The sequence below is a fragment of the Echiichthys vipera genome (assembly GCF_963691815.1).
Source record: "Echiichthys vipera genome assembly, chromosome: 17".
Lineage (NCBI taxonomy): Eukaryota > Metazoa > Chordata > Actinopteri > Perciformes > Trachinidae > Echiichthys > Echiichthys vipera.
The window spans coordinates 14,107,987-14,132,755 of NC_139842.1; the positions used below are offsets into that span (position 1 = coordinate 14,107,987).

Genomic DNA, 24,769 nt, shown 5'->3' on the forward strand with positions numbered 1-24,769 from the left:
CTGGGCTCTCACTCCCAGTTAATGACAGTTATCATCTCTGCAGGCCAGTGCATCCCTCTGCCATCTGCAGTCATTCACAGAGAGCAGGACTAGAGGACGGTAGAGAGGATGTAAATGGGTGGAGGATACAGTACCCTGCCATTAATCGTATCACGCTGTTCCTTTCACTGTCAACTGGTGATGTTGTTTGTGTTTCCTCCTCTGTATCACTCACACTCCCTCAGCACAGTCTGATGCTGCTTGCTCTGCATTTCTGTTTTAGTTGTCCTTCTCCAGAGAATTTATTTCCCTCCCTCTCTCTGTCCTAACTCTCTTCCCTCTTCATGCAGCCTGTAACAGAGGGTTGCTGTCGGGCATCACTGCAGCCCCACTAGCAAAAGAGGAGGGCTAACTCTAGCCACTCTGCATCCCTAGACGCTGATACATATAGAACAAGTATTTTAAAACAGGTGCTCAAATTATATCTTGACACCAAAGATGAGCTAACCACTTGAGCCAACGATTGATCTGGAAGGATTGTCCTCATGCATTCTATTTACACATGCACAAAAGCAGGGGAGAATCAATATTTAGCTTGACTCATATACAGGATGACAACTCTCTGTCAACTACCTGAAGCTGGAAATCTTATTCAGCTGTAAGCCGATTGTTTTCATTGTTGTTCTGTTGTAGACTGCACCTCATCCGGCAACATCCAGTCAAATATCATTTGACTGAATGAGCTCGGAAAATGGATGTGTGTATATGTTTATTTATATGCTTTATATACTTTGTATAAATTGTTTGGCTCTGCCCCTCCTGACTCCTGACTGACTTGTAAATCTAAACCTAAAGGTCACACTTATTTCCTGGCTCTGTCTCTCCTGTCTGCTGTATACTAAGCACTTCCCCCCACCATCCTTTGTGTTGTGTGTGTGTGTGTGTGTGTGTGTGTGTGTTTGCTGGAAGCTACTTGATGCAGCCCAGGCAGGGCAGATGGAGGAGCTTGTTTGCCCCTGCAGCACTGTTCTGAATTTAAAATCATGCTCAGAGAGATTTGGGGCTCTTTCTACACTTTTTCCGCGTGTTATGTTTACCCATTAAGAAGCATTGAGGAGACGTAGAGGAGCAGATAAGAGGCAGAATAACAGCGGGAGATAGTAACTTCTACGAGTCTTCTTCTTGTCACCTCAGCCCAGTTTGACTGTATTCACACAAGCAGCACTCGGACGTCGTTCCAAATTAGTCTTAACTGAGTTTGAAATAAGTAACAGATATAGCAAATAAGTAACCACCATACCATTTTCAGTGGCTTCCATGTTGTTTTCCACTGTTTAACCTGTTTTCCAGCATGTTTGTGACATTGACACAACAAAAAAAACAAAAACAAAAGAAAGACAGACTTGTCTACTGGCAATGGGAGACTTTTTGGTGGAAAAAGTCAACATACATACATAGACAAACAGCTCAGTCTGTGGCTACTGACAACACATGAAATGGATACTTCTAACCAAATAACCAAATAGCTGCATAACGTATGTCCTTCTTTGTATCCAATCTATTGAATACTAACAGCAGTTGGAACTGTTTCTCATCCTCTCTTTAGCCCCTTCTTTGGCTCCCCCTCACAAGATGGTTTGATTGCAGTGGTGTGTAGTTTGGCACACAGCCCGTCCTGCAGCACTGTCATTACTTGGTCTCTTGGTCAGAAACAAAACTGTGTGTGTGTGTGTGTGTGTGTGTGTGTGTGTGTGTGTGTGTGTGTGTGTGTGTGTGTGTGTGTGTGTGTGTGTATGTGTGTGTGTGTGTGTGTGTGTGTGTGTGTGTGTGTGTGTGTGTGTGTGTGTGTGTGTGTGTGTGTGTGTGTGTGTGTGTGTGTGTGTGTGTGTGTGTGTGTGTGTGTGTGTGTGTGTGTGCATTTATGTATGCATAGCAACCATACCTAACAAATGAAAAGGGACAGACCGTAGAGGGGAGATGAGAACCCAGCCTTTCACAGGGAGAGAGACTTCTATTCTGCACATTGTCTTTGGTGTGTTTGAGCTCCTCTTCATGGAGTTGGGGTTGCTACTATCAGGAGCAAAAACAACAGCCCACTTCTCTGTTACCACGGTAACTCCAAAGTTATCCTGAACAGCCAGTGCAACACTTCAACTGGGCTTTCTGTGTGGGTTCACGTTCTTATGCTCGCATGTAAATGAAAAAAACGTGGCCCGGCCCTGGCCTTGATACAAGTGTGGGAGGTATTATAATGCGTTTTAACGCCTTGAATAAAATCCCTATTTCCTCCCTAAAGCCCTCCTTGCACTGTTTGTCCTCTCTGCCTGTCCTACACGTGTCCATGTGGAACAGATTTGTTGAATGCACGATGAGCTCTATCGTGTATAGCAGGTAGTAAATAACCCAGCAGCTGTAGACCTGACGTTCAGTTGCGGCAGCTGCACAGCAACAGAAAGCCGTACCTCACTGGTGCATGCCTTATTTATGATCTACCATGAAAAGCTCAGTGGCTGTGCTTAACACTCTACTATTCTCATCTATTACATACACGAATGAACACACACACACACACACACACACACACACACACACACACACACACACCCACCATTGAACTGAGCTTTCCTGCTTCCTCCGTCTCTTTACATTTGTATTTCTCTCTGTGTGTCTGGTATTTGCGGCTGAAGCTATTGCGTTTTGTAGCAATGATTTAGTTGCATGTTTCTAAACATGCATTATCCACTCATGTTCTGTGACTGTGATGGACTATGGAGGCTATTTTTTTTTCTGCCACTGATGACTTGAAATGTGCATCCCTCTATTCTACTCATCCTGGTCTTACATTGTATCTCAATGTAGTCTCACTTTTAGGAAATTCAAAGCAACTGCAACATTCATCCCCTTTACTGCCACTCATTTTTCCTCTCTTCCCCCCTCTCTTCATGCCGCTGCGTCCTCTTTATTGTTGGTCTGAATTGTGGAGGTGGCAGGGTGCCTACATCGCTCGCCCCTCCCGTTTGTCGGGACATGGCTCATCTTCTTCAGTCCTGAAGACAGCTTTTAATAAAGCGTGTATGAGCCCAGCTTTAAGTGCTTTATTTTCATTTCGCCATGCAGCCGGTGAAGTAATGTGTGCTTCTCAAATATTTATGGAGAACCCCGGGTCGTCGCTCTCTCAGAGTTCTTCAGAGAGAGTGGAAGATGAATTTCTCAAGTGTCGCACTTATGAAAATAGTGCCAATGATTTTCCTCTGGATGACCATATTAGACTTTCTGGTGGTGAATGAAGACTTAAAAGGGCTGTTGTAGGTGAAACTACATGCAAAAAAATGACTTTTTGAGTCACACTGCCATAGTACAAGAAATAATAGGTATACTAACAATTGTAAGATAATGAGAAAACTTGCTCCATCTATTCATCCATTTTGAAACTGTTTATCCTGGTAATGGTGTTGAAAGGATGAGCAGAGAAGCACAAATATTATTTGTCTTTGCAAATTTCTCCAAATCTTTAGGGGGATTCCCTAAGCTCTGTCTGCCCTGTAGTCTATAGTCAGTCAATCATGCACTTGTAAATACTTGTAAGGTACTGATGAGGAAATTGTATCCCTTGATTCAAAGTAGTAGTGGTTCAAATTACTGAGGGAACCTTATCTTAGCTGTTTGTATCAGAAATTGCTATCCAAATCACTTCCCAAACGTTATGGCTGTGGGTGATGGTTTAAAAGAAGGTTGACCAAAAGGTTGAGAGCTTTGCTTTGTCTAAGTTCTGTCTTCACTACCATGGTCTGATATGCTGACAGTACTGTAGCTGTTATTCATTTTTTTCGATGTTGCCGCCTTGATTAAGTGATGTATCATTTTTTCCCAGAAGAGAGCCACGATTTCAGACTTCAGGTTATGTTCAGACAGACAACAGCACTGCATGAAAAAACAGCCCTCTTATTTGTTTGAATGGGACATTTTGCTCCAAATGTAGAAGCAGAAGTGGCCCCATCTTACTACTTTACAGGAAACAACACAGTCATTTGATTTACAAAACAAATTTAGAGTGGACTGCCAATTTCCATGATTCCTACATTATCTGTGAAAGAGTAAAAGGTTGGTCAACCCTTCAGCGCCCGTGTTCACCATCTACTTTATCAGTCAGTACCAAGAGGCGCGGCAGTTGCCAGTTAACTCAACCTCAGGCTGGGTGGCATCTCCAGCTTATCAAGATGAATGGGGCTTTCTGGTTGAAAGTTGGCCAACTACGGAAAAAATGCACACAATCATACATTTCCTACTTTAAGGTGAAAAATTGCAGAAATGGAAAGTTGGTGTATATTTGGCAGAAAGACAAAAACCAAAGGAATTGATTGATCAGCCCTGGGGTTTGCACATCATGAAACCCTTTATATCTATATGTGTATATATAGACATTTCAACATGTGTATGCATGTTTTATGTTGTGTCCTTCAGCGAGCCCTGAGTCACCGCTCCCTCTGATTCAGCATGTCTTCACTCTCTCTGGCACCATCTGCACATTGTGCTTCACCTCTACTCCATCTTCCTTTCTCACATCCATCCATCCATCCATCCATCTACATATGCATAGGTTCATCATACAGTTCCCCCAAGGTAACTGCAGCATATTTAAACAAATGCTTACAAACTCCCATTGAATGGCTGAATAATACTTGCTTCTTTGGAAATCTGTCTGGTGATTTAGCTGTATAATGACACAGAGGACAAATGTAATGTTTATGTTAGTTGCTTTGGATATTTAGATGTGAACATTCATCCTTGTTTCCTTATCAGCTGCTCTACACAATGTGTCCTGTCACCACCCACTCAGGCTTTGTGTTGGGGTATGTGGTGGATCCAGAAAGGGCACTGCTTGGGTCACATACACTTTCGCATACAAGCACACACGCACATACGCAAGCTGTCACAGCATAACACAGGCTTATAGACAGGGGACAGTGCCTGTATACGAGGCATCGGCAAAAGTGTTTCAATCAAAAGTGTGGAAATAAAGAGAGGGCATGAAGTTTACCTCACTGTAAATTGCAGTCAACAAATATGTGTGGTTACCATGGTGATGTGTTGGCGGGTCAGTGTACACACATACACACACACACACACACACACACACACACACACACACACACACACACACACACACACACACACACACACACACACACACACACACACACACACACACACATGCTGTAGTTGTTAAACAAAGCTTCAGTAGGAACCTGGATCCATTATGCCTGTCTGTCGTCACTCTGCACGTGCGTGTGCATGTCTGCCTGTGCAAGTGTGAGTGTAGTCTTTGCGGTTGTGACCTCAGCGTCAAGCTTTGGTTAGAGCAGAAGCCTACTGTTTGAGCCACAGGAGCTGTCAGGTCTGGAACAGTAAGCTCCCCTCAGCCAAATGGGTCAGGACTGATAAGTCTCAATCAGTGAGCTGGAAAAAAAGGCATACACAAGCATCACACACCACAACTCAGTGGGCCCAATATCCTCACAAGGAAAGAGAAATAAAGGGAACCCTGGTGTGAAGACATATGCCAGACAGCCCTCTTCCTCAAAGAGATAGTTTGGCTATTTTTAAGTGGGGTTGTATGTCATTGTTTTACCTACAGTAGATGGCAGTTAGCACACCGGAAAAGCATACAGGAGTACTGAAACAGAAGCTGCAGCACTAAACATATTTTAGCCACCTAAAACAGGCACACCTTAAAAAATCCATTTCAGTTTAAGTGTACACTATATTTAGATTTTTTTTGCCGCTTTACTCTCCTCCAGTTTCCACAGAAGTTTACCCTCTCTCTCTTTCGGCCGTTCATTGTCTATCTGTAAACAGTCTTTTTTTTATTGACTCAACCGATCAACACATGAAGATCAGTTTACTCATCCTGTGAAAACAGTTGTATGATGTCTTCTGAGCTCTAGAGGGATCCGTGTAAAGTCTGAGAAAATAACCCTTATGATGTCATAGTGATGTCACCAGGGTTATTTACATAGGTAATTTTTACATAAAGCCTTCATTTCAAACAGGGGCAGTTTTAAAGATATGGGCATTTTACATGGCCGGGAGAATCTAAAAACAATGTTATATTGAAGGGCATTGTGGGGACTGAAGGACTGTATTTTTGGATCTTGAACTATAATACTCGGGAGTAAAAGTCATGGATTATTTTTCCATTATTCTGTCTGTCTTTCAGAAATCGCTCAACTATGTTGAAGCCTTATACTAAACTGCTGGAATACCGTTTAAATAAAAATACACCCCAGAGCAGCTCAATCGATAGGCCACCCTCCTCCTTAGTGAAAATAACAGGAGCGGACCCTTTAAAGCAGCGTATAGGGCCTAGTTAAAAGGTGTGGAGAGACTATTAGTAAATAGAATGGGACCCTAAATAATGCATACAGGAAAATGCGAAAATCAATGCTCCATTAGCTCATTTTAATGCATTAAATATAGGTGAAGGTCAGATATATGGGCATGTTGTTTTTTCTCCAGAGCTGTCCTACTACAGTAGAGCTCACCTCAAAGCTCCCAGTAGACCGCCAGCGCAGGCAGTGGTTAGGTGATGTAGGAAAAAAGACGTTGGTGTCCAACACTTCATTGATTATAGTTTGTTTTTTAAATGCTACATATGTTTGCTTTGAGATGATCGCAGTGGGACTTGGTGTGAATTTTGAGTCATGTAGATAAAAGAAAAGTCATGTACGTAGTAGATACAGTGTTTTTCACAAAAAAGCTCAAAACTACCTATGAAAATAGGTGTGAAGGATTGGATAGTTTAGGGAGTTCAGTGAAGGTTTCAATCTCTTTTTCTCTTCCTCTCTTTCTTTCATTCGTTCTTGCAGCAGGTTTAAAACTGTAAACTTGATTGTATGGGTGTCCTTAGCTATTAGAGGCTAAAAGACGAACTGACACGTCTGCTGCACATATGCACACAGGAAGACAATGACAGCTGGTGAATAACTTACACAAAAGCAAAATAATTACCCACAATCACCAACAAACATTCGTGCTCTGTTTATTGGTCACAGAAACATTTCTTTGATACACTGTGGTTGAATTAGACCTTTTCCAAAATGCTGTGCACTCAAACATTACTACATCTCATTTTGTGCTGGGATTTAATAGTGTTGTGTGCAGTGTTCTGGAAAGCAAGCAGTAACTCCAATTAAATAAATAATGGGTTGTATTTTGAATCGTTGCTCTGAGGGCAATTTTTGCTGCACGTTCAGGAAATTAAAAGCAGATTATACTGTAGAATCACAGTAAGCACTTTCATTCATTAGTTGTTTACATTGCCACTACACCTACTCCTTTAAATCATTATCAGGGAGGGAGTCATTGTGTATGTGGGTGGTATGCAACTTTACCCTCTATGACTGAGAGTGCATAGTTACTACTGTAATTAAGCCACAAGACCTGATTCCTATTCACAGTCACAGATTGTAGCGATGCATAGGAAGCAGAAGCGGATTATGAGTCACATGCCTCTTTCTTCAAGCTTCCAATTAAATGGTCACAAATCATCTGTGTATACAAATCACCTCTATCTCTATTTAGCTTTTAATTTCCTGTATGATTGCAGTTTGCCATCTGATCTCTGTACGGCTCCACCCTTTTAACATTGGCATTATTCTCCCATGTTGCAGATGGGGCTCCACTGAGCGAGCTGTCGTGGCCTTCATCCTTGGCAGTGGTAGCTGTCTCCTTCTCTGGTCTCTTCACATTCGTCTTCCTCATGCTGGCCTGTCTCTGCTGCAAGAAGGGGGACACCGGCTTCAAGGTGAGCTCACTGCTTCCCCCTGCTGGATGTGGTGAAGAGAGCACAAACTGTGTGTGCCCGGTGGATGGGAATCTTTGTCAGTTAGTTCATTATGAAAATAACAGAAAAGACAAAGACTTTTAAGGTATCACATATGCGTTATTAGTACGAAGACACACTGTACAGACAATAAAAAAGCATTTAAAAGCCTTACATATATTTTTGTTAGTGCCATTCAACCTCTTTGTATACCAATAAGTAAAGGCTGAATTGAGTTTGAAGTAAAGTAGGGCTGCAGCCAGAGGGTATTTTTTTGTCCAATAATCCGATTAGTAATCACTTATGCCATGAAAAAGCTGTTTTAAAATGCCCTAAAATGACTAGCTATGCCCAACCGACAAGCCAAAACTAAAAAATAAACGATTGATTGATCGATTATTTTTTTAATTTCATTACTTAAATGAGTAATTTGTTGTTTTCCTGTCCATCGACTCCGTGTTTTAATTCTGAAATAATCTGTCAAGTGTGAGGGCAATTTAAAAACAAAACTGACTTGAAACATTAACATACACATTTAGTTTCATTAAAAAAGTTGTAATTTAAGAGGGCTTTTCTCGGTTCATTGATTAAGGTCTGACATCAAGCGCAATTTCAGGTTCATTTTTGTATTTTGGGTTCCTTCAAACATGTTTTGGTTGATTTATATTTGGTCGATTTCATCACTTACTGTGTATGCTGAAGGACTATTGCCCCATTGTATGCAAGTGATGCAACCAAGTCCCCTTACCCATCGCAGGCTGGCACGCATCGTCTCTGTGTTGCCTTCAACTGCCAGCATGACTCAGCCATGCTGTGTCAAACATTAGTGCTGAACTGAGCGGCTGATGTGGGCTCACAGAGACTGACACAGGCAGGGGGCATATCGAGAGGTAGAAAGAGGAGAAACCATAGAGTTGCTGTACTTGCTGCTTTTTGTCATTATGATTTTCTCATTAACTTGCTGCTGCTATTATGACATGAGCATCAAAACTCATTTTCATTTTGGTCATGCATTTTAATGGTTGTAACTCTTTTAGCTGGAGAATGGATCAAATACAGCCCAAACTGAACAGCCTTCTGTGACTTATGCAAATCATTTTACAATTTAAATCCATAGTGTTCCCCTACAGTATTCCCTGTATGAATTATGGGGCTGGGGATAGAGGGAAAGAAAACCCTTTAGGCTTTTGGTTGTTTCTGTGTGTGATGAGAGTCATGTCTTTGCTTCATTGTTCACACTGAACAGTGGGAAAAGCCTGTGGTAGGTAGATGCTGCAAGGATAACAGTGTCACTAATGAGCACAGCAAAGAGAGCACCGGCACCATTAACAACTTTTGGACTTTTCGTGTGTATGTGTGTGTGTGTGTGTGTGTGTTTGTGTGTCTGTTTGTTTGTTTTTGGGTGCCTGTGCCATGCCAGATTGTCTCATTATGTGAATGTGCATTTTAATAATCTGCAGTGGGAGTCTTGGTGGTCTGCTTTAATTGGCCTGCCTTTTACTGTGAAAAGACTAATGACAGAGTGCTCTTGGTGCTAAAACAGAAATAGTTGATTCATTTTGCAATGTTACCATTGTGACACTATTGATTCCTGCACCCTGTCATCATTAGTTTAGGGTAAATTCAGCTACAATACGGCATTGGATTGTTTTATTGTAAATATATAGTTATAGAGGTGAGTATAGTTGTTGAAAAATCATTTTGAGAGACTCGGCACAAGAAAGAAAGAAAGATAGAAAGAACAAAAGAAAGAGAAAAAATAAGTGTTAACGAGCGAGTCATTCTTGGGAATACTTGAAGCACCCTGAAGCGTATTAATTTGCCATAATGAGCAACTCACTCTCTTGTCCTTCTTATTTCCCTACTACGTATTAAATACATCTATAATTTGACACAAAACATTGATTTTAAAATGAATTTAGAGATTTTAAAATGGTCTTCCAGAGTCCATAGGAGCAGTCTGCTATTCAGGAATACCAGACTGTCGAATGCCATAACTGACAAATCATAATCGAGTATTAAACAAAGCCATGTAGGCTAATAAAGAAGTGAGTGGGTGTGTAGGTAGATAGTCAGTGAGTGTGGTGAAAAAAGGCAGTGGAATGATTACATTAACAAGAAACCACATTGTGACTGTGGTTAGTAACAAGGAATCTTCTGTCAGAGCAGCACAGCTTTCAGTTCTCAGGCATCCAAATGTAATTGGGTTATGTTAAAACAGCACAAAACTAATTCTGACTTTTGAGGATAAAATATATGCTTGTTGTCTTGATCATTGTGATTCCAGACAAGACTAACTACCAAATCTTCACCTTACTCTCTTAATTTGGCAGCAACCACCACAGAATGGTTAAACACTTCCCACTCTTCCTCCCTCTCTTTGGCACTGGCTCGTTACTCAGCAGCTCACTTGTAAGGTGTGCATTCGTGTGGGACTGCAAAATCGAACCGCTGTGCCGTCCACAAAGCTTCATTATTCCTCTCTATCGTGGTGCTCTTACTGGAGCATGTAGTGAGGCTGGGTATTAAGTGCATTCTAAACTGAAGGCTCTCTCGGGAGCTATGCAATGCTGACTCACAGCCAGGTGCTCGCTTTCACACTTCGCTTTGAGGAGAGTGGCAGATGGTTCTCTTGAATGAGTAACATACACAAAGTCCTACACGCACACACACACACACACGCACGCAGGCACGCACGCACGCACGCACGCACGCAAGCACGCACGCACGCACGCACACACACACACACACACACACACACACACACACACACAGAGTGTTTTAGGACCCATGTTAATTGAAATTTTTCATATTGGTCCATCCTGCAATCTACTGCTCCTTTCTTATTCCCTCATGTTTTCTCTTCACTTTTCCTCTTTTCTTTACCGTGTGGTTGCTGCAAGTGGGAGATAGGCTTGTTATGGATGGATGGATGGGGGAATGGCTCAGTGCTTGTGAACAGAGCACTATTGCCAGCCCGGTTTTCAAACACAGCCACAGTGTTAGAAACTTCTAACAGGATTGACCTGAATCATCATGGAATGTTGCTTCGTGTGGCAGGACACGGTCAGAACAGCATCAAGAGGGGCTTTGACTGATTTTACTTTTGTGTGGTATACAGGGATGGAAAGATAGAGGGTCACTGTTTTCCACTCCCTCTTATTCTCATCCATGTTAGCAGAGAGGTGGGGAGTAATCTGAAGTTAGGGTTACCATTTTTTTTCTGAATAGCTGATGATAGTCCCCACTCTTGTTTGCTCCTATTCAAAAGTAGCGTGGACACTTAACCTTTATATTGTAGAAGTTATTTCTGGTCATCCTTTTTCATGGCACACAGTAGAGGATGTAACTGCAACATTATTGTGTAATAACTCAGAATTTTTCAGTCCTATAAAAACCTTAAATGTGAAAAACCTTTGGGCTTACAATGTACTAGTGCAATGTACTGACCGATGTTACAGCACAGTTTATATCATAAAGCTACAAAATAATCAGGACACTGGCGTTTCATGCCAGAAATGTTTTTCAGGGTGCAAGTGGTGATGTTTCAAAACTAGCAAATTTTCAAGTCCTCATAACTGTATGTTAAGTCATGTTGTCTATTTTTTTAATTACAGTATTTTAAGTTTATAAAGTGCAGTTTTAGTTTTTTCATGATGAGAACCTTGGTTTATACTGTATAGAAAAGAAAGACAAGTCAGAATGATAGGCTTTGTGTATACGTTTTGAACACACACATTAGTGTGTTCCCTACAGTGTCTTTGTCGTGACCCACACAATAAAGCCCACAATGTACATGACTTATGCATATAGCTTGGTGGGCATGCCCAAGTGCATTTGAATGCCCTCACAGTTGAACCATTGTCTCCCACTATCTCAGTGGTAGAATGGAAGCGAGTGGATGACTAATTCCAGCATGTGTTTTTTTGCACCAGGAGTTTGAAAACACTGAGGGAGAGGAGTACCAGGCAGATCTCTCCGCCCTTGCTTCGCCTTCCTCCCAGAATGGCCCAGAGGTCTACATCCTTCCCCTCACTGAGGTCTCGCTGCCTGTCTCCAAACAGCCTGGCAGATCCAGTAAGAAACTACCCAACACCATCAACACATACATCTTTAAAGATATATCTGCTTGGACTTTTAATGATGTGCTTTTGAGTTTAGTTTTTGCTCCCTGGTTTTTAATTAATATTTTCGCTCACCTTCACTCTTTTCTGTATTGCATATCTCCATAGTCATTATTAATTCCCAGATCTTTAGAAAGAGAGACCTTCTGTCACACTACCAGACTATTAAAGAGAAGTGTGCATTATTTCTGGGGGTTGTGAACCCATGCTACATTACATTAACATGAATCTTAAATTATATTTGTTCAGTATGCAATATATGCATCTGTACTGATAAATTATCTGTCAATATTAGCCTATTGGTATCAGTGTAGTTTTTCCAGCACAGCGTGGCCAGCAATTGACTGATAAAGCACTTTATTTAGCTATTTTCTCAGTGTTCATTTTGAGAATTGGTTGGCAATGTAATACATTGTATATATCATGTTAAATATTTGGGATGCACGATATACATTGGTACCAATAAATTATCGGCCAATAAATACAAAGCTAAATTGCTTTTAGCTCAAGTTAGCTTACCCCCCGCAGCATCTACACATGCTGATACAGGAAGTGGTGCTATGCACTTTTTAAAGTTGATTTGCAATCTGCCAATAAACATGTATTGGGTATACACAGATATGTCTCATCTGACAAACTGTCATTACATTCAAATTAGTTAGTGAAGTTTTTTTAGGTAGTAATTTACTAGAAACATTTGAAGAGTCAGAACTGTTGCTTGCTTCCGTTGTGTTTACAGTAGGGATGTCAGTTAGATTTGGTTAGGTCAGAACTATGGGATATTAAATCATCCATCTTTGCTCACTGCATTTTAGCCTTTCTTACCAGTTATCGGTATTGGCCGAAAATTATCCATATTGTGTATCTCTAAAATTTGTTCCTATTTTACAACCTCAGCAACGTCACAGCCTATTTGTTTTCCTTCAGGTCAGTCTGCCTCAGACCCAGCCTGTTAAAATGTACGTGTGTGTGTGTGTGTGTGTGTGTGTGTGTGTGTGTGTGTGTGCGCGTGCGTGCGCAAATCTCAGTGTAAGCCAGATCCTGGTTGCCTCTCCCTGCATGACTCACTGGCTGTCTGCACTGCATTCAGCTCAGCCAGAAGGGAGGTGAGTCGGGGCTCAGCATCCCAGGATGTGGGCACCAGCAATGATTGGGCAAGGCAGCCTCAGGCTCACAGCCAATCACTGGCCTCCCCTCTGTCCTCCATAGCTACTGCTGTATGATTGGACCAGGTGTTGCAGGGCGAGGAATGGATAGATGGCGATAGGAGACGAGATCATGAAAAGAGGGAGAATATTTCCTTTCACTGAGTCAGAGACAGAATGGTCTCCTACTCATTCCTCCTTTCTTATGTAAGGACAGTTAAACATATTATTTTCATTTTTTTACATGTATGTATTGTGCATTGAAAATATTGAGAATGTCTAATTTTTGAAGCCTTACAATAGCTTTTAATATCTGAGAAATTGTCATAAGCATAACACCCCATACATATTAAAATCATGCACGTCATAAATGATCCACCCCCACACTGACATACACACAATGAAAATGAGCCTAGTAATTGCATGTTGAACAGAAACACTAGTTATACAGTTTGTATTCTAACCATAAATGGTGTATTCTATATCACTTATACATCTGTATGAACACACAGTACAATGTTTGCCATTGATCTAACAGTCCTGCTTTTCACTTTTTGGTCTAATCTTTTATTCAAGAGGTTGTGTAAAGCCTGCAAACCCACTACAGAGGCTTGATGCATCAGAATGAGTGTGTGAAGCGATTGTGTGTGTATCATTCCACAGGCCCACTGATCCAACAGTCTCACTGAACCCCACAATCTTCTCTGGGAATGCCATGAGTAGGAACGGGAATGCACACTCACGCTCACACATTCCACATTTGGGATAATACCACTTTTTGATTTTCTGTGTCGGGGAGGGGCAGTGGAGGCTCGGGGAGTTGGGGGTGGAGAAGTGTGGGTCTGTTATCACCGTGACAACCTCTGCCCAGCGTTCCAGTGGAGAATGAGCCTTGTGTGTGTCCGCACATGAGTTTTTGCATGCCTGTGTGTGTGTGTGTGTGTTTGGTCCACTGGGTACCAGGAGACGCAGCATGAGCGTGTGAGTGAGCGGTCCAAACAATGGCCTCGATTTAGGCCGGTCGGGCAGTGGGTGAGCATAAGGCCGGGCTGAAACGTCCGTGGAACGCACCAGTGGAGGACTGGCATTATGGGCAGAATACAGTGAGGGGTCTGTGACAAAATGAGGAGAGACAGGGGAAGGGTAGTGGCATGCACCAGGACCTAGGAGCGGGGAGGGGAGGCTTGAGATAGGGGTGGTAAGTGTGTATGACAGAGGTCTTTCTGCATCTGACAGAGCAGTGTTTGTGTCCTGTTTGGCTGAGGAATGCTGCTGTCCTGGGTGACAGGGGGGGCATTATGTGGGCCTTATGTCACCACTGGGTGTCTTGAAGCTGCACACAGAGCTGGCGCATTAGACGGCACACTACCAACATGTGTAACGGTCACACCAGGCGTGATACATGACCAGAAAATCTTAGCGCCCAGGGCAGAAGTCCTACGTTGAACCGGCGGCAGATTGGTCCACTGACTGGAAGCTGTTGTCGATTCTGTCTCGTGCAGTTGTAATGCAGCCTTTATAGGAATCAAGGATTTGGGTGTTTGCTATACAGCTGGATAGTTCTAGACGAGGACAGTATGTGTGTTTTTGTGTTTCCCAGTTGGAGGATGAGCTTGCAGCGTGCAGACTGGGAAAGGCAGCGCGGCCAGCTTGTTCAGCTGTGCGAGGGCTCGGAGGGTTAAATCCTGCCGAGGCTCTCTCACACACACTGCGGTCGTGGTCTCTTTCTCAAATACACACAATGAAGCTAAGACGCCTGGGGTTGGGGCTGGGGCCACGGGCTCTCGGTTCTCACACTCTGCACCAGTCCTTCATCCCTGCCTGGGACTCAGTCCCTGTCACGGTGCTCAGAGTGGCTGGCCGCTCCAGTGCTCCGCCATCATCTTTCCATTTACCATCACCATCTCCATTCTTGAAATATGAGGATCCATGGAGGTATTTGAATTTGTGCAAGACTTACAAGATTCCTTGTTCTTGTAGATATTTATTTAATGTAGCTAGGATGTTGGGTTTATTTGTCTCCGGGCAATCTCTCCTCTTTTGTTGATGCAACTTTTTATTTAGGAAAAATGTACATTCATTCTTTGTTGACAGGAGCTTGTGTTTCTTATCTCCTTAACACGGTCTGTGATGTTTCCCTGTCTTGGGGGGCTCCATTTCTGTTTAAGTCCCAACATTTATTTGTCTTTTATTGACTTTGCTAATTGAAAACCTTTCTTTTCAGAAATCTGTTTCTTTTCTTTTGATCACTTTTTGCCAACTCCAACAGTTTCCTTTTCCCTGGCTAAAGTCTTTATTACTCTTCCTTTCCAGTCCAGCTGCTGAAATCATCGGATCTTGGCCGCCATAGTCTACTCTATCTAAAGGAGATTGGACATGGCTGGTTTGGAAAGGTGAAACATGCTCTTTTTGTTCCTAAAACATACATAAAATCACACAGTGTGTTTTGTGTCTCATTATTACTTGCTTTAAAGTTTCTCAATTGCCAGAATTAAGTGTACTCCAATGTGCTAGCTAGGAATGCAAGGGTAATGTGATGATGATCTCATTCTAGCAAGGCTAATCTTTGGCACTTGCGTTAAGGAGAGGAGTTGAAATTCTCAGTCACAGTAAATTCCCCACAATTTACTGTACAGTACATTCTCCAGTAATACCTCTTAGATTTGCTCACAGACCATTCTCAGTTTTTGTTTTCTCACACTTTCTTACTTTTTCTACATGTCTACATTATTAGAGTTTGATATACAATTATTTTTACTTCTGTATATTTCTCAGGTGCTGCTGGGTGAGGTCAATGCAGGCCTCAGCACCACCCAGGTGGTGGTAAAGGAGCTGAAGGCTAGTGCCAGTGTCCAGGATCAGATGCAGTTCCTGGAGGAGGTGCAGCCATATCGGTCAGTTCACTGACACATCATAGTACCACATTCAAGATTCAAGATGTTTATTGTTCGTTGAGTTTGGTAGGTTGTGTCCATTATTTGTTAAGCAGTCTTATGGCCTAGGGGGGAAAGCGGCATAGCATTAACACAATGCAAATGAATGATCAGATTATTTATTGTATCTACGTTCTTTGTGTATTCATATACTCAAATTCTGTTTCCTCTGCCAGAACTCTCCAGCACCCTGCTCTCCTGCAGTGCCTGGCACAGTGCTCAGAGGTCACTCCTTATCTGCTGGTCATGGAGTTTTGCCCTCTGGTGGGACATGCTTCAATGATTAAATTCTATTCATGAATTTTTATTCATAAACAGTCAGCTTAGTTTATAACATAATTTCCTTTCTCCTCTCAGGGTGATCTGAAGAGCTACCTGCACAGTTGTCGAGTGGCTGACTCCGAGACTCCTGACCCTTTGATCCTCCAGCAAATGGCATGTGACATTGCCTCAGGGCTTCTGCAACTCCACAAATACAACTTCATACACAGGTGCAGTATATCAGTCAATCCAGCTCCATTAACTTTCATCAACCTGGATATTAATGCTCTAGAAAGGAACCTGAATGCTCGGCGTGCCCCCTGCTGGTCTCTCCCTGCAACAACATCCTGGTGCTGCCTGAGTAGTTGACACAAACTCCAGCATCAGTGATTTTGTTGCCGGGGGCGAGCCCCTCTCGCTCTCTCTCAGCAATGTGACTGCCATAGCAACCAATCAGTGTCTGCCAGGTAAAAGAGCTCACAGTATATTATGTTACAGGCTTTGTAATTGTGTGTATCAACTTTCATCTCTCATTAGTAGTATTCATATATAATGCTATCTATATATATTCCTCCCTTGAAGGTGGAGAGGAAAACAAAACCATCACATTTTTGATTAAAATGTTGCTAAATTACAGTTGTTACATTTAAGTATTTGAAATTACCTATTTGTTTTTTAACATCTGAGCACCGCCCACTTCAACCCAGTGTGAAGGTCAGAGACAAAAAGAAAACATGACCTAAAATTGTTCTAAATTTGGCAGATTGAGATTAGAAAAAAAGGGTTTCAAGGCATTAAAAAAAAAAAAGGGTATATTTATGCAGCTCAGTTCTACTGCATTAGATGACAGTTTCCTTTGTTTTGACAGTGACCTGGCCTTGCGAAACTGCTTGCTAACTTCAGAAATGTCAGTTAAGATCGGAGACTATGGCCTTTCTCACAGCCGATACAAGGTCAGACGGTGTTTTGATAATGTCATTTTTATTGACTTCATTTTAACCTATCACCCTATCAGAACTCAAACATGTTTGTTGTTGTTCTTTAGGATGACTATTATGTAACACAAGACCAGATTTGGGTGCCCCTGCGCTGGATTGCACCTGAGCTCATAGACGAGGTCCACGGTAACCTGCTGGTCGTCGACCAAACAAAATCCAGCAACATATGGTGAGATATTTAAGTATGAGTATGAGTGAAAAACAGGAAAAAGTACTCTAAGTTCAATGAGATAACAGCATACAAACATCACTTTCATCGAAATATAGAAATAAATATTAAAAACAAATTTGTTTTTCTTTGTATAAAAATGGGAACTAAATTCTCTAACTTTGATTTAATGCAGTTTATATAGCTTCAGTATTACTTTGGATGGTAAACTTCCCAGAGGTTCTCTATTGTGAAATCTTTACAGTGCAAATATACATGTGACATAACATAAAGAAAATTACAGTATGAATTGAACACCCTGTGTGGAACATGGCCCTATGTGGGATGAGTGGTGAACACACTTAATGATTTCTTTGCCTGTTCCAGGTCACTGGGGGTGACTGTGTGGGAGATGTTTGAGCTGGGAAACCAGCCGTACAGACACTACTCTGACAGACAGGTGCTGACATATGCTGTGAAGGAGCAACAGCTGAAACTACCCAAACCCCTGCTCCAGTTCCCCCTGGCTGAGCGCTGGTGAGATATTGTTGCAGGCACACACACACACACACACACACACACACACACACACACACACACACACACACACACACACACACACACACGCTCAGGGAGACATACTATACAGGCAGACACTTAGATTGTTATTTATCTTGGTACCAAATACATTGCAGACATTTCAAAGCTTTCAGGTCTACAGCCGACCAATTCATTTCTAACAAGTCCATGTTTCTTGTTTTTAAAATAGGCTTCTGCTTATTGTGGCACACCAGTACACCGCAGCAATATTTCTCTTTGCTAGCAAGGGCAGATGATCAATACTTTCCTTATTCTTTATGATCCCCCCTGGCAATGACCAAAGTTGAATTACCTCATTAATCTTTACCTAGGACGCCAGCCAAATATTGTTTTTATTTATTTATTTTTTAGAATTGTTCTTCACTTGATTAAATGCACAATAAGGGATATAAACAGCATTTTTATCCATGTCAGCATCTGCACTGCACCTTCATATATTCTTTATTTCTTGAAAAAGTACTAAGTGTTGCTAGAAAGTTCTGACTTCAAATATTTTCTTTTGTATTGCCTTTTTGTTAGTCTAAAATCTAGTGTTTCATTTTTGCCTATTTCTCTCCTTATAGAAAAACAGTAGATATTCAAAAGGACTGTACACAGATAAAGAGACTAACATTTATAATCTCTTCTGCCTCTAATCTTTTCTTCTCTTTGTGTCCAGGTATGAGGTGATGCAGTTCTGCTGGCTGCAGCCAGAGCTGAGACCCAGCAGTGAAGAGGTCCACCTTCTGGTCACATACTTGTGTGCCAAAGGCTCCAGTGAGGCAGAGGAAGACTTTGAACAGCGTTGGAACGCCTTGAGACCGAACCTGCTAGGAAGCACCTCCCACACAGCTACATCCACAGCCCTAGTCCTGACCCCTACACCCGCCTCAGCTGATGTCCCCAGTCCAGACCAAACTCAGGCAGTGGAGCTGGCCTCCTCTGCCTCATCCTCCTTCCCCCTTCTTGAGCACTTCTCTGACAGCTTCCACTCTGAGACAGGAGATGACCTACTGACTGTCACAGAGACCAGCCATGGTCTTAACTTTGAATACAAGTGGGAGCAGGCCCGAGCTGAGCAGCCCTACTGCTCCTCCTCCACCAGTGGGCCACTGGGCCAGGGGAACCCATATTACCAAGATATCTACTATTCAAGTAAGGGAAGCACTTCAGGGGGCTGTAAGACTGACAGCCTGAACTCAGGTATATCTCCATCCTACTATGAACCTGAACACCCGGGTGTGGTTCCAGTGTTGAGTGCCCACAGCCCCTCGGTCAGCAGCGAGTACTACATTCGCATAGAGGAACCAGTAGAGTGTAACATTAACCTGGATGACAGCGTGGTGGACTACAGCCCAGGACTGGAGGCCAGCAGCAGCAGGTTATCATCTGAGAGTCGGAACGGTTCATCCATGGCACTGCCAAGTGCCTACTGGTCAACTGACAACAACAAATTAAATTCCTATGACTTTGATTCAAGCCCCACGGTTCAGTTAACCATGGAACCACTGCTGAGACATTCATCCAGCATCAGCCCTGTAAAGCTAGGCCACTCGCACAACTGCTTCTCATCCAATCAGGATGAAATGAGCTACTCTGAACAGCAATCAGCATGCAAGGCACACCAAACGTGTCTGTCTGAACTTGATACATCTGCAGAATCCAGATCAAACCTTGCCCAACCAGTTGGGCGTTTGGAAAACCCACGCAGTCTGTCACAAGCAGTCAGCAGCCCCAGTTTAGGGTTCTGCGATCCCTACCTTGAAGCGAGCACAGGTCGGAGCATGGTTAATGAAAGTTGCCATAGTATGATGGGTCCCCTGAGAAAGACACTACCCATTGTTAACCACATTAGCATTGATGTAGGAATTGACGACGGCCTGCTGGTGGGCCAGCAGAGAGGTGACGACATTGAGGATGACCTTTTCCTTGAGGGAGAGGCCACTAACTGGACTTCAAACCATTCAGCAAACAATAACAGCCTAAGCTTTGACAGCAGGCAGACAGGCAGCGGGGACGGCTATCTGGACCTTCAATATACTTCTCACTCAAACACAACAGAATTATGGTCTTTAACCAACGCCTCCACCAGAACCTTCCACAGCTCCAGGTCTTGTGGCGTCTCGGAGGCAGAAGGAGGAGATTCTGATTTTAATGCGGCTAGCAAGACCACTGAATGGGGTTCATACATTCACCTATGTCACAAAGAAAGAGAGGCAGCTACCACTCAAGCAGAAAGCAACTTAACTGCAGAAAATCTAAGAAGCATTGATTCTCTAAGCAGCTCAAGTACTAATGCCAGAGGTACAGAGGGTGGACAGATGGAGGGAAAATATGAAAAGCAGTTGTTGCTTAATGGAGAGAGACTGTACTCTGAACCTAAGATGATACCTGAGGCAAGCTATATAAAGTCCCCATCTTCATACAAGGAGCCTCAGACTGGTCAAACAGGACCATTGTCAGACAAGCAGCGAGGTAACATGTGGGATGGGGTTTCAACAACAATCTCTGTTGGTCTGGGAGACAAGAGGCTAACCTATCCAGAGAGATCGGAAAGTAGCAGAACAATGGACACTGGAGTGGGGGTTAGAGACTCCAACATCAGCCTGGTTGAGCTTGGTGACTACAGTGAGGACGATGATGATGACATCACAGATATTACGTCTGGGATCTTTGCCGACTTCAACCTGGACTTTGTTGAGGTAGAGGATGAAGAGTTAAGCCCATTGAAGCATCCAGAGGGAACTCCTGACTCAGTAGACACCCTTAACCTGTCCTCGTCAATGACAAGCACCTGTGATCAGGCCTTCAGCCCAGATCCATTCAATACCCCTGTCCTACCCAAGTCCCTGGACAGTGGCTATGACACAGAGAACAACGAATCTCCAGAGTTTTATTTCAAAGAGCTTGGAGATCCCCGGGGTGGTGAGAGTCCTAGGCTTGGTGGAGAACCTGAACTAGTTCTGCAGGTGGGTTTGGGACAAGGGATGTGCACTTCCACAAGCACCACAGAGCTACAGTTAAAGGGCCTGACTGATAGGAACTCGAAAAGGGACTCCGCCTATTTCTCTGACTATGATGCCGAAATTGAGAGGATCCCGCAAGAGGGAGGCAGTAAGTTTTTTGCAGGTCCAAATAACTTTGACTTTTCCGCTGAGAAATTGAGCTCCATCAGAGTTGATGCTCTTGTCAAAAGTCAGTTCAAAGAGGAGCATTTAACAAATCGGAGACACATCAAAAGTTGTGCATTGGTGAATCTCTCAGAGGCTGACCCTAGTTCACATCATCCCCTTCCCACCCCTGGCCCCAGGTTGTCCATGCTGTCACCGTTTCCTCCGCAGATGGGCGGCTGCCTGACTAAAGAGTCCGCCCCTGCAGTTGATGATCTCGGGTTGGAGACGGAGCACTCAGGAGAGGAACCTTCCTCAGAGCTTAGCTGCTCCATTGGATCTGAAGCCTCTTCCACTGTCCAGGAGGCCTCAGGAAACAACGAGGAGGGGAGCAGAAGAGCAGAAAATTGTTCCCCTGTCCAGTCTTTCCATTCTGACTCCACCATAACTGACTACAGAGATGAAGTCCCCAATGAAAATGAAAACGGCGATGGATCCACAGAGGACGAGCTACCTGAATTCAGTTATGTCAAGGAAGAAACAGAGGACAGAAGAGAGGGTGTGAGAATAAATGTGGAAGATTTTGAGGACATAGATGCAGGGGAATGTGACTCACAGGACAGCTTATGTGAAGAATCCAACGGTCCCATGGACATGTCCTCTTCGTCGTCATTGTTGGAGCTGTGCGGCGAAAACGTGAGAGCCCCGCTGGAGGAGGCGGAGGATGAAGATGACTCAGATGACAGCGAGTCTGATGAAGAGTTGAGGACCTATAACATCCAAGATGAAGACAGCGAGGAGAGTGAGGAGGATTTCAGTACAGTGCCAGTGGTGGTGAGCGACTGCAGCAGGGCTAGACACCTCCGCAGCCTCCTGAAGATGCCCACCCTGCTCACCCAGTCCTTCTGTGACGAGTTGGAGAGGAAGAAAAAAGCAGTGTCCTTTTTTGACGATGTTACAGTGTTCCTTTTTGACCAGGTATGACACGTTAAAAGGTCAGAGTTGTGCAATATTAACAATTACCCTATTGCTTTAGACTATCAAAAGGAATATTTTTGTTTTTGACTTCTAGGAGAGTCCCACGGGAGAGCTGGCTGACTACGCCTTCTCCACAGGAACAGAGTCCAGTGAGCAGGAATCTTCAGAGGGAAAACACACTGACCACCAGCTGCATCCTGACCCTGAACTTGAAGCTCAATCCTGTGAATCCTTCTGTGTTTCTGAAGAAACAGATGGGAACAACTCACAAGAGGGTGAGTTTGTAAGGGACACAAAATGCTACACAGAATAATTCAAGTTAATTTATTGTTCTCTATAACTGTAATTGTGACTTGTCTGTCTGCATTCAGGTGGGGGTTATGAATGGGAGGATGACCTCTGCTTTGAGCCCGATCTGTCCTCACCTGGCACCATAACCGAGCCCCAGTCCTTACCCACATCCACCACCAACAGTCCAGAGGCTCCTAAACCTGCAGCTGTAGCACTTAATCGTTTTATGGTCTCACGATTCTCTATCACACATGTCTCAGACCCCCACTTGAGCTCAGCAACAGGTGTGTATTAATGGTGTTTCATACACAGTTCAGATTGTTGTATAATGTTGAAATTCGGACACACTGACTAACAACCTTCTCAAGCAGCCTTCTCATCTAACTTATAGTCATGGAGACCTGGGAGTCCTGCCCTGCACCTTAGCTTGGCGGGGAAAAAATATACAAACATCAGTTTAGAGGACAGCTAGCTAACTAATCAGCTGCTCAGATTCTAACAGCATGCACATTGATTGATAATACATTTAAAACACGTGGTTTCCGGTAAGTTCACATAGTGATACTCCACCCAAAACTTTTTAGTGTAAAATATCAACCCTCTATAGTTTTAAAATGTGTCTAGTAAAAAATGGAAGTTGTGTCCCACATTCGTTTTGTAAACAACAAACAGAAAAACATGAAACACAATGTACAATCATGCATTGCGAGTTTGTATTTCAGTATTTGAGACAAAAAATATATCTTGGATCTTTGAACTGCTTGATGATTAGTCTATCTTACAATAAAAGCTGCCATACTTATTTCCAATCAATTATTTCCAACAGGTAACAGTGAAGATGGTCCAAGAGACTGAGTGTCCGATGGTCTTGACTGGAGGAGGATGAGTCCTGGTCCTTCTCAACACAGAAGAGCAGCATTATTATATCTAGATGTTTTACAGAGTTTTATTTTTTATCAATGTTTGGGGGCTCTGACCCTGGTGACCCTTTATGAGACAGTGCCTCATATTGTAGTGAAAGACCCTCAATGATTTTTTTTTTATTATTATTTTGTAAAGAAAGAGATAGCTGTTGGCAAGCTAACTCGAATAAAATGGATATAAAACCAGATTATATTGTTTGCAGAATAAAGAAACCATTAGTGTATTAGTTGAACATACAGTATATGCCGATAACATATTTTGCTCGATGCATTGATTTCTCTTCGTGACCTTGCAGGTAATGTCATTTTATGATTTTAAAAGAAAATAAATAAAATTGAAAGGAGAAGAAAATGAAATGATAGGCTTCATAGTTGCTCCTTTCATTGGCTACCTTGGTCCACCTCCTTACCATTGATCTGGCATTTTTAAAGACTGTTACAGCTCTCATCGTTGGAGCCAGAGAACAATGCTCAATGATTGTTGCATAAGAAGCTATTGCAATTTTCCAAACACAAAATCAGACTTTCTAACAGCCGTGGGTGGTGGTGATGGTGTTTGAAGATGGAGGTGCTGAAACTTAAATTGTCCTTTTTGATTCAACTCGTATCCAAATCATATTGATGGTGGATTCAGTGTGCTATGATAATGGGAACATTATAGAGGATATCAAGGTGTCACTCCCTAATTATCACCACCACTCACTCGTATGTCTACAGTTACAATATCTAGCACTTTGTATAGCCAAACTGAGTCTTTATTTGTAGAAGTGATGACTCTGTTGCTCTTCATCTCCCCATCCTGGAATGAAATATCTAAACGTGAGGTTCTTTGTGTCCACAGTGCCAGCTACAGGTTCACTTTATTTTGTGGCATATTAACTTTGTTTATGTGACATTTCATCAGCAATAGAGCGACACCAAAGGGATAGGGTGTTTCAACACAACCGAGCGGTGTCATGTCAATATGGCAGTCATAAATGTTGAATGTCATCTTTATGCATATTTTCTACATATTGTCCATAGTGTCATAATGTATTCTATAACATTTGTGCTGAATGCCTGAGTCTGAGGTGTACAAAAAAAATACATTCATATTTCACATATTGTATGAATGTTTTTATCAACATGTAGCAGGTAGCTTGACTTGAATTACTGCTGCTGTATTGATGCCTCCCTCCCCCTCTCTATCCTTCTGTAGCTCAAAGTGCCAATTCAGTTTCCTCTCACCTTGCCTTTTAAGTTCCGCAAGAAGAGAAAATGTCGCTAGTATTTTTGTACGATTTGAAAAGATGCAATCCAGGATGACGGTCTCTAAAATTTGCCAAAGAGATATGTGTATTGGCTAAAGTGGCAGACACCTGTAGAGAAGGTGAGGTGGGTTGCTCTGTGCACCGGTAGTAACATCATTGCTGTCCCCCCCAACCCCCCCCTCCCACTCATTGCTATTGTACTATCCCAAACAAATAAATCCAAATACT

General features: G+C 42.8%; 1 protein-coding gene across 1 annotated transcript; it reads left to right on the plus strand.

The window, feature by feature from the left end:
• Positions 1-14,687: 14,687 nt before the first annotated feature.
• aatka (apoptosis-associated tyrosine kinase a) lies at positions 14,688-24,741 on the plus strand. Its single transcript, XM_083930706.1, has 12 exons — positions 14,688-15,005; positions 15,384-15,463; positions 15,846-15,964; positions 16,180-16,267; positions 16,361-16,494; positions 17,133-17,217; positions 17,310-17,431; positions 17,798-17,947; positions 18,669-22,077; positions 22,172-22,352; positions 22,449-22,652; positions 23,195-24,741. The coding sequence occupies exons 1-12, from the start codon at positions 14,990-14,992 to the stop codon at positions 23,221-23,223; spliced, it is 4,617 nt and encodes a 1,538-aa protein (XP_083786832.1). The 5' UTR covers positions 14,688-14,989; the 3' UTR covers positions 23,224-24,741.
• Positions 24,742-24,769: the final 28 nt, after the last annotated feature.

Bases quoted from the DNA above. Each gene is read 5' to 3' on its own strand.
- aatka (XM_083930706.1), top strand. The intron at 16,495-17,132 runs GTGCAGTATATC...TTGTTTTGACAG, and splicing joins AAATACAACTTCATACACAG to TGACCTGGCCTTGCGAAACT. The intron at 22,653-23,194 runs GTGTGTATTAAT...TATTTCCAACAG, and splicing joins CCACTTGAGCTCAGCAACAG to GTAACAGTGAAGATGGTCCA.